The sequence below is a fragment of the Trichosurus vulpecula genome, chromosome 4, assembly GCF_011100635.1.
Source record: "Trichosurus vulpecula isolate mTriVul1 chromosome 4, mTriVul1.pri, whole genome shotgun sequence".
NCBI classification, from domain to species: domain Eukaryota; kingdom Metazoa; phylum Chordata; class Mammalia; order Diprotodontia; family Phalangeridae; genus Trichosurus; species Trichosurus vulpecula.
The window spans coordinates 282344555-282363674 of record NC_050576.1 but is presented as its reverse complement, the minus strand read 5'-3'; the positions used below and the strand labels follow the sequence as shown (position 1 = coordinate 282363674).

General features: G+C 45.1%; 1 protein-coding gene across 11 annotated transcripts in view; it reads right to left on the bottom strand.

Moving 5' to 3' along the window:
• Nucleotides 1–19120, bottom strand: part of TNS1 (tensin 1) — a 251546-nt gene that overhangs the window by 25034 nt on the left and 207392 nt on the right. For 8 of the 11 annotated variants that reach the window (XM_036754950.1, XM_036754951.1, XM_036754953.1 and 5 more), the window contains 3 exons: nucleotides 13330–13422; nucleotides 12328–12366; nucleotides 1252–1450 (listed from right to left, as the gene is read on the bottom strand). In XM_036754950.1, the coding sequence (XP_036610845.1) occupies nucleotides 1252–1450; nucleotides 12328–12366; nucleotides 13330–13422 (331 nt within the window). The remainder of the gene's footprint in view (nucleotides 1–1251; nucleotides 1451–12327; nucleotides 12367–13329; nucleotides 13423–19120) is intronic. The other 3 variants (XM_036754952.1, XM_036754961.1, XM_036754956.1) reach the window with 1 other exon arrangement.

Here is a 19120-nt window from a genome sequence, read left to right as displayed (position 1 = left end):
CTCTGAGCTTAACACAGTGTCTGGGACATAGTAAGTGTTTACTAAAGGTTTTAGCTATCGAATAGTCTTAGAAAACTGCCCAGGACACAGGAGGGATTAACGACTTGCCCCAGGTCACAGAGACCCATTCATCTGACCCTTTTTCATTCCATACCACTTCAAGTCAGCAGAGAGAATGCTGGTCTTGGAATCAGAAAGGTCTGAGTTTAAGGTCTATTTTCAGTATGGACAGGCTTCATGACCTTGGGCTAGTCACTTAACTTTCTCCAGTGCTAACCCTCAGCAAATCTTAAAACTCAATACTAAATATAAGCTACTTATTAGCCCCCCAGTCCCCTAAGCAATTCCCTGGAACTATAAATTGCAAAGCAAGTGCTAATCTGCTTTGGTAAAGAGGGAATTCCTCATATTAATGAAATCTTGGGTCTAGTTCCCTGTCTACCCCGCCCCCAAAAAATGCACAAAGCACTGGTAGAGGCCATGGGAATACAAAGATGGACCAAAACATAGCCCCTGCCCTCGGGGAGTTTATAATCTAGTAGTAGAGATAAAGTAAATACACATATAGCTATAATATAAATTTTATATAATGCAATCACAACATAGCAGAGATTAAAACTGAAAGATTCTCTCTCTCTCTCTCTCTCTCTCTCTCTCTCTCTCTCTCTCTCTCTCTCTCTCGTTAGCACATGAAAATTATAGGATCCAAACATGCCCTCTACAATCTGGCCCCAACCTCCTTCAGACCAGCCTTATCACTGGCTACTCATCTTCCTAAAGCCTGGGACCCAGCCAGGTTGGGATACTTTCACTCACTCCCTTCCCTGGAATGCCCATTTCTCACCTCTATTTACCCAAACCTCACTCATTCTTCAGCCCCTAGCTGAAGTACTCTCCCCCATGAAGGGGGCCACTCAAACCCACAATTATTTCTCTTTCCCTCCTTTGAACACCAGTAAAGGCAAGGGCTGTACCTTGTACTACTGTGTATTCCCTACAGTGTCTGGTATAACTCAGGCCCATCATAGGTGCTCAATAAATGCTTATTGATTGATTGACACAGAAGGTACAGTGAATCAGACATGACTGCAATTATCTGTCCCCTCTAAACACAGTGAAGACCCTCTGGTCCCCAGCCCAGGACTCTCACAACAAATCTACCAGCTAAAGTATTAATAACAGCCCCATCTACCCTCTTCTCTCTGTACCCCCATCCGTTCCACTGCAATCCTCCACCCCATGGCCCCATACCTGTCAGTGCCAAGGAGGGGACTGCTGGTTGAGATGGGACTGGGCGGGGCAAAAGAGTTGCCCAGAGTTCCATTCCTCAGCGGTGTCTCAGAACCATAAGTCTGTGTAGTTAAGAGAGTTGGGCTCTTGGGCTCAATGTCCTGGGTTCGGGGTCCAGCCACAGCTGTTCGAGCCACAGATTCGACATAACTCCTAGGCTCTGCAGAAGACAAAGGAATACTATTAAGCTGAATAGGTGACAGAGAAGATTAGACAGGGCTCTGGAGTTTAAAAAAAAAATGCTTAGCCTAGCTTGTCTCCTCTTTACCTCTGGTGGATATAAGCAAATGCGGAGAGAGAATTTGAAATAGATCTTTACAAAACCTCAAAGTGTAAACAGGCACACGGATTAAGCTTAGCTTAGATCATTGGCCTGCCCCATACCCTTCCCCCTGAAGTTAAGAAACCTAGGAAGCTCCCAGAGAACTACTAGATTCTTCCCATTTAGCAGATTTCTACTGAACTGAATGTCTTCAAGAAATTCAATTTAATAACCATTTAATTAAGTGCTTGCTAAGTGTAGGGCACTGAACTGGTCACCGAGGAAGGTATAAAATTTAGGTAAAACCCAATCCCAGCCTTCTGGGTCTTATGGTCTAGTAGATGGATGGAACAGATACACATTCAACTATACACAATAATACATGCCAGGTGCATTAGGCCATGCCCATTAACAAACTTTCCTGTGAACTGTTCATGAGAAAAAGAAAGGGCACCAAGGAGCAGCTAGGTGGCACAGTGAGTAGAGCACTGGCCCTGGAGTCAGAGGACCTGAGTTCAGATTTGACCTCAGACACTTGACACACTTACTAGCTGTGTGACCTTGGGGAAGTCACTTAACTCTGAGTGCCCTGCCTTCCCCCCTGCAAAAAATAAAAAAAGAAAAAGAAAAAAGAAAGGGCACCAAGGCCTGGGCTTCCAGAGTTATGGGTGGCCCTTGCGCACATATATTCCCTATACATACGCCTCACTACCATAGTACTTAAAGTTTGTGCCTGTTCTTTCCCAAAGACATGGCATGTATTGGTAAGAAAGTGTACCCCAGGTTTACAGGTACAACGTCATAACTATTCTTGCTTTGCTTTCTGTTTAATAAATAGTTAGGCTAAGAGAAAAACAATCATATTGTAAATTGTTGCATGAGGCTCCAGGATGGGAAAAGTTCAGTACAGATTTGAGAGACTTTAAAGGCTGAGTGGGAATTTAACACGCAAAAGGAAAGAAGAGATGTTCCAGCCACAGGAACTGTGAGAGCAAAAGGTCACAACTGGGGAAAGTATGGGGCATGTTTAAGGAAGAGAAACCAATTCACTTACTAGAAGATAAGAATATGGAGAAAAAAGTAATAATATAGAAATGTAGGGTGCAAAGGTAAGGTAGTCCCAGATTATAAAAGCTTTAAATGCCCAGCAAGGAAATTTGAGCCTTACTCATGGAACAATATGGCGCCATGGAAGATTTTTGAGCAGAGGATTATTGAGTCTAGATCTATGAATAAGGAAGCTCAATCTAGCAGTGGAAGAGAGAATGATTTGTAAAGGGAGGAAGTGGAATTGGGAAGACTTCTTAGGAAGTTATTGCAACAGTCCAGGTGGGTGGTAATGAGTCCTTGATACCACTATGGTGGGTACAAGAGGTATAGAAGGGGAAATATACAAGAGAGACCAGGGAGATAGACTCCACTGTAACTGAGGGGCTCTACATGGAGCCACAAGGGATATCCCAGGTGAGCCCTCTAAAATTCTCAACATGCACTTGTCACTAACCAGGTTAGAAATAAGAACAGATGTTTACCATATCCCTTTTCCTCTTCTTCCTGTCCCTACTCATTATCCTTTGCAGTCTTTTTGGTGATGGGAACTTAGGACAGATCAGGGTTTGAACAGTTCTGGACATCTAATTCAACAAGAAGCATATATTAAGTGCCTACGGGGTGCCAGACACTGTCAGACTATGGAGCTACAAAGGAAAAAGGAGGACAAGTCCCTTGCTCTCGAAGATTCATGTGTACCACTATGGACAGTTTTTCCTTGGGTCACCTGCAATGTATTCTGGCTCCAAAGGGAAGTTATAGAATCTAGATGCATCCTAGAGGTCAGCTAGATGCCACAATGGATAAGAGTGCCAGGCCTGGAGTCAGGAACTCTCATGTTCCCGAATTCAAATCTGGCCTCAGGACGCTTGCTACCTATGTGACTCTGGGCAAGTTACTTAACCCTGTTTGCCTCAGTTTCCTCATCTGTAAAATGAACTGGAGAAGGAAATGGCAAGTCACTTAACCCTGTTTGGCTCAGTTTCTTCATCTGTAAAATGAGCTGAAGAAGGAAATGGCATACCACTCCAGTATCTTTGCCAAGAAAACCCCAAACAGGGTCACAAAGAGTTGGACACTACCGAAAAATTACTAAACAACATCAGAGTGCACCTGCAGCGTACTCTGACTCCAAAGGGGAACTATGGAATCTAGACCCAGCCTAGAGGTCTTTAAAGGCAGGAGACACACCCACCACTCTGCCTAACACACTCAGCATTCCTCCAGAAACCTGTTTCCAAGAGAAGCAAATTCAGAGGATGATAGAAAAGAGGACAATCTTTTATCAGTATTGATCTTCTTTTAGACACAACCTACTTTGTGGAGCTGATTCGAGACAGTGAGAGAAAAGGAGCATGGAATTCTAGATGTTAAAGCTGGAAGAAACAATAGAGGCCATCTAATCCAACCCCTCCATTTAACAGATAAGGAATCTGGGGCCCGGAGAAAATAAGTGATTTGCACAAGGTCACATAAGTACAAAGTGGCAAGACTGAGATTTGAACCAGAGCCCTCTGACTTCAAATTCCATGCTCTTTCTCACCAACACACCTGGAATGTTAGGTGCCTATTCCTGTCTGTCAAATGTTCCCTGCACATTTCCCTCTGAAGGTAGGTGAAATGGATCCCTCCTCTTTACCAACAGGGAAAATCAAGCAGCCAAATGACCTGGCCAAGATCATAAGCACTACCCTAGAGTCTGCAGCAAGGTCCACGGGGATGAGCCCTCCCCATTGCTCTGAGACATCAAGACCGGTGCCATGTCGTCCTCTTCCACTGCAATCCTCCCACCCCTCAATACCCATACAGATACCAGCTCTCCATCCACAAACAGTCCTGAGGCGTTTACAAAGGACACAGCAGCCTGGTTCAGAAGCCAAGACCCTCTTACCCCTGGGGAGGAACAGGAGAGACCCTTCCAGCTGTAGCTTCAGAAAACCCCAATGCAGACCCAACCCACAACTGGCCTGAGCAGGCCACAGCCCAGGACTGCAGAGCTGAGGTGTTTGCTTCCAATGAGAATCCAGTCCCACCCTAAGAGCGCCCTCCCCCTTTTCTCCTCCTCTTCAAGCTCCTCACCTTTCTTCTCTCCCCCTACTTATCTTTGCCACTCCCCTCTCCTATCTCCTATCTATCCCATCTCCTTTTCCCTCTTCTCCAACTCCTCAATTCCCTGTTCTTTTTCCTCTCTCCTTCCATTTTCCCACTGCTTTCATTGCTACTGCCTTCCCCTACAATCAATCAACATTCATGTTGTTGTTTAATCATTTCCGTCACATCTGACCCCATGTAGGGCTTTCTTGGCAAAGATAATGGAGAAGTCTACCATTTCCTTCTCTAGATCATTTTACAGATAAGGAAGTGTTCCAATACTCATTAAGTGCCTACTAAGTGCCAGGCATTCTAGTAAGTGTTGGAAATTTAAAAAAAAAAGGCAAAAGATAGTCCCTACCCTCAAGCAGCTTAAAATGTAATGAGACAATTTCCATCCAACCCAAAGAGTCTGCTTCCCACCATTTGGGTTCCTCCTTATGAGCCAGCAATCCCTTATTCAGCTCCCATTGGAGTCCCTCATTCAGCTCACTGGCTTCAGTCACTTTGATGGAACCTTGAATCCGATTTGAAATTATTCCCCTTCTGGCCCCAACACCAATAAATCTCACAGCTCTGCCCTTTGCTTCCCATTAATCATCCTCTTTCTTCTTCTCTGTTCCAAATTCTACCCTACGATCAAATACTTGAATCTGGGCTGGAGAGGGGAGCAAGAGGTTGAACTAATTGTTCTTAAGAGGACCAGCCCAACCCAGGAAGGCACTTCATGGTCTTCTGAGACATCATGATAAAATGATTTACCCAGCCCCCTCCATGCTGAAGCTTACTCAGGCTCTTCCCTCTCGGTGTCTCACTTCCTATCCCTACACCCTTAATTCATAGATGTGAAGTGGAAAGATCAGTGAAGTCTGGGTTCCAGCCCCCTCTACATTGCCCATCTGCCATCTCAATGCACCTTAGGGACCACTGAGCCTTCTCATCTGCCCTGCAGCTCACCCCTCTATATGTTCTGTCTCCCTGTATTGGAATACAATCTCCCTGAGAACAGAGAATGCTTCATTTTACTACTCATTTCCCCAGCCCTTACCACGGTGTTCGGCATATAATAAGAGCTTAATAAATGAGGCTGTATTCATTTTCTCACTAGTCACACAAGACTAACAAATCTATCCAGACCAGATGAAAGTATTAGTGGCATAACCTCTAGCAAGTTGTTCAACCTCTTTGAGACTCACTTTTCTTGCCTGTAAAATGGAGATAAAGCCAACCCTTCCCTTCTTCAAATGAGACATTTCTCCTCACCCAGCAGTGTTATTTATGAAACATTTATGAAAGTTCTTTATAAACTGGGAAATGATATACAAGTGAAAGGTATTGTTATTGCTACTGTCAAGAGAGAAGGTCCCAGAAAGACAAACAGAGGGGAGAGAGGAAGGGAGGGAACAGTTGTTTATTAAGCACCAAATATGTGCCAAGCACTGTGCTTAGCCCTTTATAAATATTACCTCATTTAATCATTACAGAGATCATAGGCATAATGCTTAAGCACAGGGAAGACAAGGGAGTTCCATCTGTAGCTGCAAGGAGTGAGCTTAATTTAAGGAACAGAACAAGCTCTAGATCTGTGGTCAAAAGACTTAGATTTCAACCCCAACTCTGTTACTGACTCCCTGTGTGACTTTAGCCAAAACAACTTAATTTCTGTGGACCTCATACGTAAAATGAAGGAGTTGGCCTAGATATTCAGTTAAGTTGATTTCTATTTCTAAGCCCCATGTTCTTGTAGCCATAATCAGAGGAGAAGGGCTAGAAAAAGATAAGTCAGGCAAGTTGTTTCACCTACTCTTCTGCCTATGTATAGGACCATATCCAAACCATTTGAAACCCTCCAGAGCTGATTTTACAACTTTCCTCAGATATCTACCAAGGTGTAATGGACAGAGTCTTAGATTCAGAGTCAGTAGTTTTCAGCTCAAATCTGCTCCTTATTATATGGGCAAATTGTTTTTCTCCTTTAGGCCCAAACTTCCCTCTCTATAAAATTAAAGGGTTAGGCTAGACGATCTCAAAGTTTCATTCCAGTTCTAAATTCCATGACTCCTTACAAATGTTATTTTTCACTTTTAAATTCCTTTTGAGACCAGCCCCAAGCAGCAGGCTGAGAAGTGTATGATGTTGGGGGTGGGGCAGGTTTAGAAAGTAGGCTTCTATATGGGGTTGGGTTCTTCATTCTCAACATTCCAAGGAGATGGACGAGACCCAAGTGTCAGATCTGGCTCCCCAGAGCCCAGCCTGGCTGATAAATCCTGGAGTCAAGGAGGTGACTCTACCATATGACCACTGGCCCTACCTGCCCTCCCCTTCTTTAGCTCTAGGTACCAGTCAGTGCTTGGGTTAGCAATTTAAGGTATCTTTTCCATCTCAGAGAAGAATCTCTGCCCGGCGAGGAGAGTCCACACCCAGAGAGAAGTGAGTGTTGGAAGGCAAGAGGGAAGGGAAGACCTCATGGACTCACAGAACCACAAAATGTTACAGTTGGAAGAGATCATGGACTCCAACTCTCATCTGCCCAAGGTCACTCACCTTTTTATTGACCGATCAAGAATGTGGACCTAGGTATGGGAGATGCAAAAGAAACTAAGTTCCAGATACTGAAAGCACAAATTTTAGAATTTCTATCCTGATGAGATAAAAGATCTCATCAACAAAAATTCCAGAGGGCATATTTGCAAACAACTTCATGAATCTAGGACAGAAAGTAGCCCTTGAAATATCAAATAAAACTGCCCTACTTCCAGACTTAAATCATCCCCAGTTAAGAATCTAATCCTTTCTTAAAGACCTCTAATCTTCTGGCTACCTGTTATATCATCTCTCTTGGGAACTTCTTCCTCATGTCTAAACATATTCCTATGGATACAGCCAAAGTCCATACTTTGTGTTCTGTTCTTTGTTTTCCACTGTTCTCAGTGGAAAATAAGAGCCCCCATCCCTACTACCCTCACTACTACAACCACCACACCACCTTCCCCTAGCTGAATAATTCCAACTCCATTAAGCTTTTCTCACAAATCTTTGTCCTTAATTCCTTCATCTTTCTTCTAGGATGGAAATCATGAAGTTCTTCAGTAGACAATCAAGCAATAAATATTTATTAAGTGCCTACTATGTGCCAAGTACCGAGCTGAGCACTAAGGTTACAAAAAGAGGCAAGAGACAAACCTTGCCCTCAAGGAGCTGACAATCTGGACCCCAGGTTTGGAAATAAGAGAGGCCTTGTCTTTATGCCTTCCTGTAGGCATACCCTTTCATTCACAGAATTCCTAGAATGTTTAAGCTGGAAGGGGCCTTAGAGCTCATCTCCACACAATCCTCTCATTTTACACATGATAAAAACTGAGACCCTGAGAGATAAAGTGTCTTACTGAAGGTCTCAGAGTTTGTAAGAAGCAGAGTCAGTAGTGAAATCAGGTCTTCTGGTTTCAAGTCACTAGTATTCTTTTCAGGATGTTATGCTCACTCCATTCGGAGGATCATAAATCTAGGGTTGGAAGGAACATCAGAGCCATGAATCCAACCCCTTTATTTTAGAGCTGAAGAAACCGAAGTGCAAACTTGCCCCAGTCACACATCAGAGGCAGGATTTGAACTCAGAACCAATGCTCTTTCTATTGTAACATGTTGCCACCCTTATCATTTCTTTCATCCAACATTTACTCTGTAAAAGGCATTGTGCTCAAAAGGAAAACCAGGTCAATTTCTACACTGAAATTCCAGGGTATTGTGCCCAAAGAAAGGTCAGAACACTAGCTCAGTGATGTCAAGCTCAAATAGAAATGAAAATTACTAAACTAAAAATAAGGATCTCGGTGGGCATGTACTGACTTAGGAAACCGCACATTAACATCATCTATGTTCTAGTATATTTTTGTTTAATTGGTTAAATATTTCCCAATGACATTTTAATCTGTTTCTAGCCACATTCAGAAGTGCAGCAGGCCACCTGTGGCCTGCCAGTTCCATGTCTGACACCTCTGAACTAGTTGGGGGTGGAGCATCATCCTGCATTAGGAAAAGTACAGGAAGGGCAGTCAGGAGACCTAGGTTCTGGCCCCAGTCCCGCCACTATCTGTGTGATTCGGGGCAAGATGTCCTTTCCCTGCTCTGGGCCTCAGTGTGTTTCAGCTATAATATGAGGGGGTTGGGTGAAATGATCTCCAAAGTCCTTTCTATGCTTCACTTTCCATAATAGATCACCTGGGAGAGGGTCAAAAGGTCCCTTGCAGTATGAAGCATCTTACATTAAGCAAACTGGGAAGGTTTAAAGTCATTCCACAGCAAAGCCCACCCAAGCATTCTCACCCACCTGAAAAGAATCCCCCAAAGGCAGGAAGTTCAACACCATTCTCAGCTGCAAAGACCCCAAACCTACAGCACAGCCCCCCTTCCTGCAAACACACAGTAGTAGCAGGGGAGTGGGATGGGCCACTCAAAATTCCCCAAAGCAGTTTATTTAAAGGGAAACTATAAATGTTTGTTGAATGATTCTGCCAGGTCAGCATCTGTGTCCAAGTCACGGGGGAGAGATAAAGGGCCCGATGAATTCCTAGCTCCTGACCTATGGCTCCGCTCCTTAGCCAGCTCTCCCCTCTCCCCCACCCACTACTTAGAGAGCCCAAGCATGCTAGGCTGCCGGCTAATCTAGCCCCAGTGTCCTCTGGGGCATTCTTGCTGGAGAAGCCACTTGGCGTGTAGAGGTTAGCCTAGGGAGGCAGCTGCCCTGGGAGCAGCCCCAGAGGAGGGCTGAGAGCCTAATGCGTGTGCTGGCATGTCAAACACATGAACTTTGGTTCCAGAACTCTGCTTAGTCTCCCCTCCCATTCCCTCCCCTCTCAGCTGCCCTTGCTGGGAACCAGCCTTCAACCTCTGGCATTTGGGGGAGAGTTAGCATGACAGAGAGCTCTGTCACCGGCACCGGCAGAGGGGTGGAGGGAGGAGGAGGAATGAGGGTCTTTTCTAACATTGGGAAGAGGCCTGGGGCTTATAACACTTTGCATTCCCCTAGCTTAAGTGGTGTTTCTGTGGGGGCCACTTCCTTCAATGAGAGAGAAAACAGAATGCTGGGCCTGAAGTCGGGAAGACCTGCATTCAAATCTCCCCACAGACACTTCATACCTAGCGATCCTGGTCTCTCTAATTCCCTGTACCTCAGGTTTCTCATCTGAAAAACAAGGGAGTTTGGCTTAATGAACGCTACATTTTCTTTTGGCTCCAAAATCTATGATATGATGATGCAGAGAACAAGCCCACCCCTGCAGTCAAAGCCTCAACTGGCTGGGACTGAGGGACCATTCGCAGCAACATATGATTTAGACTTGAAAGGGTTATCAACACCAACCCTGATGAGGAAACTGAGGCACGGGGCGTTTCAACAATCTACCCAAGGTCACCCAGATAGAAAGTGGCAGAGCCAGGATCGGAACTCAGGCACTCACCTCCATATTCAGCATTCTTAACTAGGCCATGCAAATACTAGAACAGAGGCACTGACTTCAATGTCCTTTGAGTTCAGGAACTAAAGGAAGCCAGGCAGAATGTAAGCTAAGAGGAAATCAGGCAACAGGAGTAAAGAAACCAGGCATTCAGCTTAAAAAAAAAAAACACCACTACCACCTGATAGGTGGCCAGTAACTAGCACAGAGTAGGTGCTTAACAAATGCTTATTGACTGACGGACTGACATGTAGCAGACAGCATACTATGGCAGAAGGAACAGTGGAGTCGGGAGATCTGACCTTTCACTCTCTTCTGCCACTAATAGTAATGATGATAATGATAATGATAATGATTCTTCACACTCCTCTAGCACTTTCCACCTCACAAAAGCTTTTATTCATTCACGACACCCTATCTCCCATCTCCCTGCTTTTGCACTTGCTGTTCCCCACACCTGGAGTGCCCTCCCTCCTAATCATTGCTTCTTAAAATTCCTAGTTCTTCAAGGCTCAGATCAAGTGACACCTTATACATGAGGGCTTTTAAGATGTCCCCAGATTAGTGCCATCCTCCCACCCCTAAATTACTTTGTGTAATTGTGTGTGTGTGTATGTACACATATCCCCACCAACACAGATAGATAAATAGATACATAGATGATAGATAAATAGATGGACAAACAGATAGAAAAATGTATGGATGGATAGATGGATAGATGGATGGGTGGTAGATGGAAAGAGAGAAACAAACAAAGGAGGGAAGAAGGGATGGAAGGAGAGAGGAAGGAAGTCAGAGAGACAGAGAGAGACACACACAGAGAGAGACAGAGACACACAGAGAGACAGAGACAGTGAGAGAGGGACACACACACACAGAGACAGAGACACAGAGAGAGAGGCAGAGAGACAGACAGAGACACACAGAGAGAGACACATAGAGAGACAGAGACAGACAGAGAGACAGAAAGAGAAAGAGAGAGAGAGATGTCTCCCCCAACATTTCAAGAATTTAAGCTGTTCAAGGGCAAAGACGGTTTTGTATTCCTTTGCACACATAGCACAGTGCCTCTTACATAGTAGTCACTCAATAACTCCTCAATGATTGATTGATTCCTCACAGGAAGCTCCAGAAGCAGCTGATGCAAATGTTCTTCTCATTTTGCAGATGAGAAAAATCAGGTGTGAGGAATGGGAGTGCGTGGTTTACCCAGAAGTGCATGGTTAGTTAGGGACAAATCCAGAATTCAAACCCAGGTCTCCAAGACCAGTGCTCCTTCCACTAATCCCCAGTTGTGCTCCTGAACCCAGCCAAAGGAATTCTCTGTGCAGCGTTCTATTCTATCAAATAAAGCTAAGCTAGTCTTGGATCTGTTAACTTGTTTGTTCTCATTGCTATTTTAATAACTGTATTTCAATAAAATTGATTTCTTTTGCAATTCTATGTATTTCATTTTATCGGTTGAAAAGTATTATTCTGAGAAGGGGTCCATAGGCTTCACCAGACTGCCAAGGGGTTCCATGACACAGAACAGGTTAAGAACCCTTGGACCAGGGGATCTCTAAAGGTCTCTCTCTTCTATCTGTAAAAATTACCTGAAATGAACCAAATAGTGGGCCCCAAGGAAACCAGGTCATAGGCCTAGAGGATGTTGGATGAATTCACCTCTGCTCTGGGTCTCATGCTTAGCTTTTCCTGGGCCCATGGGGGTATCTACTGCAGGCCTATCTTCCCTGAGCCAAGTGAGGGAGGGTCAGGAGCTGGGGCAGGGGGCCTCAGGAAAGTGATCCGAGCAGGCAGCGCACGCTCAGCAGACTGGGGAGAATGTCAGTGGGGGCTGGTGAGTGGACATTTGCCTTTTTGTCTGTGCCTCCTATGGGAACAACAATGGTGTCACACAAGCAGGGCCAGGGACCGGACCCAAGGTGTCACTGGAGCCTTGGCCTGCCTACTTGGCAGAACTTCTTGGCCCAGAGTGCCTTGTGCCAGTGTAAAATCTCACTGCCCCAGCGCCTTGCGGGTGTGGGGGAAGGGAACTGAGGTCCTAACCACTTGAAACCCCATCTGAAGACATGAAGACAGAGCTGTTGTCCAGTGAGCGGGGACTGAAGGCCTGGGATCGGAAACCCTTGCACAGTATCACATAGCCAGAAACTCACCGCCCAGAAATCCCATTCTTACCTTCAAAGAACTCAGTTACCACCTTCTCCTCATCTTCCTCTGAGGGAGGAAGACAGAAGGAGAGAGGATGGGGGAGAGAAGCAGGTAGAGGAGAAGAAAAGAAAGAGAGATACACATTAATATAGTTAGTAACTGCATCTTAAGTTAACAGTGAGAGAGGAGAGAATTAGCCAGAAAAAATAGTCAGAAAAGGAAGACTAGGACTGTGTTGGAACTGGGTTCTCCACCAACATCAGGGCTCCTCCATGGCATCCCTAGTCAGTCCCCTCGTGGACAAGGCTGCATCCCTCCTCTGATGCCAACCCCTCTCCACCCTCCCAAGGGGGCTCTGAGTTGACACACCCCCAATGTGGCCCCCTGGATTTGGTATTTGAGCAAAGTCACTGTAGGCTAGCACAGGGCTTTCCCTATTCAGCTGTTGAATTTTGGGGGTAAAACATCATGATATAGCCATGGGTACATAGGGGCATGCCTATTATGTAAGTCTATACATGTCCCAAAGGCATGTAGTTACCACCACCACACCACCCCCATCCCTATCCGGCTGGGTCGTTCTTCCTATGACCAAAAGAAAAAACAAATGGCCTCATCAAATTCTAGGAACAGAAAACAGAGTTTGGGGAGTGACTTTCTGGACAGAGCCTATATAGCACATCTGTTTGCCAGAGTATAGGGCCCCAAGGCTCTCTGGTGCTGGACTCCCTCCCCAGGTGGTGGGAAAGAGTTTTGGAGGGTGATGGGAAAAAATTAAGGACAAACTGTGAGACCAAAGTCTGATTAGAGGAGAAAATGCTCTCCCCCTCTCCCCTGGAAGGGAAAGAGTCCCTTTTGGGTGGGAATCCCAAAAATTGTCAGGTTGGTTTCTGAAGCCCTGACCACCTACACCCAACCACCTTGACCTCAGGTGCTCAGACCCTAGTTTGTCCCAATCCTGTCTATGTCCATAGCTACCACCAGGCTCCCCACCACACACCATAGCCCTTGGCACTCAGCCCCACTCACCTCCTGTGGGGTGGAGCAGAATGTCCGCTGGATTGTGGGGTTTCAGGCCCAGGGCAGAAAGGGGTGTCTTGGCAAGGCCTGGAGGAGAGCGCACTGTACCAAAGGGAAAGAGACAAGAAGTTAGAATTAGGGGGGAGTTGGAGGTTCAGTGGGGGAAAACAGAACGAGGCCAGATCCTGGCTTTGGGGGCTGCACAGATGGATGGACTTTAGGGGTGGGGGGAGGGACACATCTAACTGCTCCTGAAATCAGCCTCCCCTGTGCTGTGTACAGTGCTCAGAAGATGAGTTATTCCCCTTTAAGCGGGTCCTGTTTTGTCTCTCTGTGTGCCTCTGCTCCTGCCATCACAGGGATCAAAGAGGCCAAGGTGCTAACCCCAGCTCCACTCCATACTAGCTGTGCAACCTTGAAAAAAATCACTCAACTTCTCTGCTTCCTTATCTTTAAATGGCTATAATACCACCTGAACTGCCTCCCTCACAGGCTGGACAGGAGGAGTAGGGAGCATAAGGTGCATTAAAGCCCCTAGTAAACTGTAAAAGCACGATGTAATTATGATGTCTATAGGGCAGCTCCTTTCCAGGGACTGTCATATTTGCATTAAAACCTCATTCTCTGGATGATCTTAAGGCTAGGGTTACGTATACAATCCTTTTAGCCACTTGAGCAGCAGCAGCTGATGAAAGTATGCTGATGTTCCAACCAAACCGGATTGTTCCCTGTACACATCTTGTCTTCATACCTTTACTCAAGCAGCCCTCACACCTGGACTGTTCTCCTCTCTGCCTTTTGAATTCCTCCCCAGCCTTGAAACTTCAGCTCATATACCACCTCTTCCAGATAGACTACCCTGATTTCTCTTCTCCTTCACCCCTTTTTAGTAATAACCTCCCACTCTTGGACTTTGCTCATCTTGTCTCTTACACACCTATCAGATTCTAATTTTTAACTTAGATGTATGTGTATGAGCCTCTACCAGACTATAATTTTCATGAAGGCAAAGTCCACATCATCTAAATTCTATATTTCTCCCACCACCTAGCACACTCCAGTCTTCACCCAGGGGCTGTTTAGTAAATGTTCACTGAATTCAATCCCTGTCTTCTCAGTTTATTTCTTCATTTCACTCACTTTGCCTCTCTCTTCACGAAAGGATTTGGGCAAGAACCCCATAGAGGAGCACAAGAGAAACAAAGATGAGGAGAAACATTACTCCAGTGGCTTCTGAGATGCTGAAAAGGATAGGGCCAGACAATGGCCAAGGGGGGCACTGAGGACCTGAATCACCTCATTCCTCAAATCTCAGGCCTGGCTTACTTGATACAGAATGTCCCAAAAGTCTTAGTGCAATTTTAAGGGCTAAGAACTGCAAAAATATTACTGCTACAAGCTTACAAAAACATCTTTTGAAAGCTTAGTTATATAAATTTTTCTTACAATTATTTAGTTTTGTGAATTCTGAATTTTTTATTTTTAATTTTAACAAGATGGAGCACCCTATCATTATGCATTGTGTGTGTGTGACAATTTCTAGAGGGAATTTTCTCAGACTGGGTGGATCCAGTAAAGAAGGTCACCTTGCTTGACCACTGTGGTCATGATCATCTTCACTAGATATTTTAATGGGGTGGGGAGATCACATCAAAAGTGTCATATTTGCATTAAGACCTCATCTCATTCTTTGGATGATCTTAAGGCTAGGTTTATCTATACAATCCTTTTAGTCAATGAGCAGCAGCTGATCAAAGTTTTCACAAATTTCAGAAATGAACTAGGGCCATGTATAGCACAGAAAGGAGCTGGTAGCTCAGTGGATAGAGCCCTGGGCCTGGAGTCAGGAAGACCTGAGTTTAAATCTGACCTCAGGCACTTACTAGCTGTGTGACCCTGCGCAAGTCACTTAACCTCTGTTTGCCCCTTAATCCACTGGAGAAAGAAATGGGAAACCACACCAGTACCTTTGCCAAAAAAACCTCATGGTCAGCATTGGCATGCTATGGTCTATGGCAAGGGTAGGGAACCTGAGGCTTCAAGGCACGTATGGCCTTCTAGGTCCTTGGATGTGGTCTTTTGACTGAGTCCAAGTTTTACAGAACAAATCCTTTTATTAAGGGGATTTGTTCCATGAAATTTGGATTCAGTCAAAGGGCCCTACTTGGAGACCTAGAGAGCCATATGTGGCCTTGAGGCCACAGGTTGCCCACCCCTGGTCTAGGGAGTCATGAAAAGTTGGACACCACTGAACAACATGTATGGTACAACATGGTGGTTATGTTAAATTTAAATAAGAGATATATTAATATTTTTAAGTTTTAAATAACTGACCTTTCCAATGGTGCTTTTTTAAAGTATGCTTCTGAAGTTTAAACTTAAATCATTTATTTAAACTTAAACAATACTAAAAAAAAACTTGCATTCCTTTCCCCCTCCCTTCTATATGATGAACCAGGTTTTTCTGCCCAAGATGGGAAGCAGTCTCTTCCTGTCTTGTTCTTTGTACTTGAGAAACAAAAGAGTTCAGATTCTAGAGTCTGAAAACCTGGGTGATCTTGGGCAGGACAATTAACCACTCTGATACTGCCTCAGACCTCTCATTGATAAAGTGAAGGGAATGAACCAGAGGAGCAGCTCTAAATCTAGGACCAATGATCCTTAGTAGAGGGCTCTCTGATAGCTCTGGCCAAATATGGCCATGCCCAGGGCAGAAGAGGCTCCAGGGTAGGGTGGGCTTTCCAAGGCAGGTCCTCTGGGTACTTTAAAGACCCCCATAACTAAGAAAGCAAGCCCTTCTCTCTAATGCTGTGTCTGGAACAGTGGTCTAAGGACAAAGAACCTTCATCTCAGACCCAAGCCGACCATACAGCTTAGAGGTTTCATGTAACACTCTCAAGGTCAAGAAAGGCTTTTAGCTTTGGCCTCAGCCAAAGATGTGGCCAGACTCTAAGCAAACTTGAAAGGTGGTTATTATATGCAGCCCCAGGAAGGTTTCTGAAGTCACAGGGGGCCAAATTTCCCAGCACACCTCTGAGGGAAGGTAAAAAAAATGAACTTTGTTTCTCCTACCAGGGTTATCGAGAGCTTGGCAAAGTTTCAGTGACCTAAAGACACCAGTACTGAGGACAATTAGCTGCATTAAGCAGACATCAGTACCTTGAGAAACCTTGGAGCCTTGTCTCTCCCCACCCTCCAACTCAAAACAAACACCTTAAGAGACCTGGACAATTCCATCTACCTTGGTACTTCTCCACGCACCCCCACTGCCACCCCCAAAGCAGCCCCTAAAGCAGGAAACAATAGAATAGGAAAAGTCCAACTTTTTAAAGCAAAAAATATGAGTAATATGTGCAGTTACACATATAGGCATGTACAATGCAAACATATATAATATGTATACTAGATAGGTAATGTCATATTTAATACACATATTTGGTATGTAACATAATAATGACACATATGTATATGCAAATGAGGAATGGTGGCTTGATAGGAATCAAGGCACACAACTAAACACACACACACACACACACACACACACACACACGCACGCACGCACACACACGCACACGTGTTTTTCTGTCCTCACTCACTCAGATGCCCTAGAGACTGATAACAGTCAAAGGGATAGATGCACATAGATACACACCCACTGCCACCTTCCCCCACAAACATATACCGTCTACCTCCACAGATGGTAAAAAGCACATAGATCATCCATGTGTGCTGTGCATGGCATAAACATGTATACATAGGTGATGGATACTTTACACAGAGCAGGGGAGCAGTGGAATGAACACAGAGAGAAATGGACAAATGAGAATGGGTGAGATGGTAGCTTTCATTCAATGGAACCGGCTAATGTGGCACACGTATGTATGCATGTTGGTACATGTATATATGTAGGTGTGTGCATGCACGTAGGTGTGAGAAAGGGAGAGCTGGAGAAAGATCTTGGCCTGGCCATCTCTTTCCTCCTTCTCTTCACTGACCTCTGGCTCCCTTAGTCGGCATTCTCCAACAATCCAGCCCTTTCTCCTAGGGCGGAAGAGCATGAGTGGGGGAGGACCCGAGATAGGCAAGCCTTTTGCTTCCCCAAAGGAAAATTCCCCACATTTCTCCGCCTTCTTTATCCTCTCCTCAACTTTTTGCATTTTAAAAAATTTCTGACTTATACATTCTCCTCTCTGGATCACCCACGGGTTAGCCCTTGGGTAGCAGGGGGTGGGGATGGTGGGGAATGAGGAGGAGGAACATAAGAATGGAAGAAAAACTGACTGTAAAAGGTAAAACCCCTTCAAGCTCAGCTCCAATGCCATCTCTCTCAACCACCCTGACTTTCTATGCCAGGCAAGGACTGGAAGGACATGTGTGGGTGAGGGAGGCAGTTCCTTCAAGATGGCCTAAGACCTAAGATGCTCAGACCCCTGAATGGACCAAAAGGCTGCCTCCAGTTGTGAGTCAGGATTCAAAGCATTCCTGTCCTGAGTGAGTGACTACAGATAGCCACCCACCCATGGCATTGGTGCCAACAGGTGGGCTCATTTCCACTAGCAGAGCCACCCCTACCCCCACTGCTCCTGGAAGCCCACTCTGATGATAAGAGGCTGACAGGCACCAACACTCCCTCCTCTCCTCACCTTCCCAACATTAACCCTGCCTCTCACACACATCCAACATCAGAGAAGTGAAGGACTCTGCTGCTCCTTTGAGTACACCTCTCCTCAAGAGCCGTTAACCCCTGCCGGCAGGTGGGTGGCCATTAACTTGGCAGGTAACTTTGAGTTACAAAGAAAGCTGGTCCCAATTTTCAGTTCAAGACCCTCCAAATCTTTATTTGTTCTCCTCAATCCTCCCTAGCTTCTGCCTCTAGAAAGAAGGTAGTTTAACTTCCGCCAGCAGCCTTGATGAGAAAGTCCCAGGGTCTTGATCTTGGTGCTAAAGAATCAGGGAGAATTTAAGGAATAGAGACGTTCCTCCTATGTCTGACTTAATTACAACCCAAAGAACAAAAGCCTTAACAAGGTCTTCCCAGTTTGAACAGAGATCTCGAGGTACAATGGAAGTCTGGTCTAATAATATGCCCATGAGAGAAGATTTTATTTTTTTTCTTTTCTTTTTTTTAAATTAAGAGAGAAGATTTTAAAGGAATTGGGGTTGGGGGTAGAATAAAAAGCTAAGTTCTCTTGCCCAGTGGTAGGATGCGTGCAAGGCTTTGCAGCTGAAGAAATCTATGCCTATCCTTTCTGTTATGGAAGAAGCAAGCTGACCAATCGTATACTGGATAGGACTTTGGTTTTGGAGTCAGAGGTCCTAGATCTGAACTGGGTGCGAGGGTTTTGTTACTTACTATGTGTACGATCTTGGAAAAGCTGTTTCATTTTCCTGGCCTTAGTTTATCACATAGGACTTGGAGTCATGAGAGAACCTGGCTCAGATCCTGCCTCCAACATACATTAAAGTGTATGACAACCATGATCTGCGTACCCTCAATTTCTTCTCCTGTAAAATTGTGGAGGTAGTTGAGGACCAGCGAGATGATGTATGGACAATGCTCTGTAAACCTCAGAGTGCTGCATAAATTTCAGCCGTTACTATATTCATCTCTTTGAGTCTCGTTATCTTCATCTGCTAAATGAGAGGGGCTGAAGAAGGTGCTCAAAAGGAGAAAGAAGCAGATGACGGAATCCCTGCTATGGAGCCCACGATGACTTCTGAGTCCCCAGGGACAGATGAGGAACAAAGGTGAGGACAGAGAAAATACGGAGACTCCGAAGCAAACACCAGGCTGCAGACT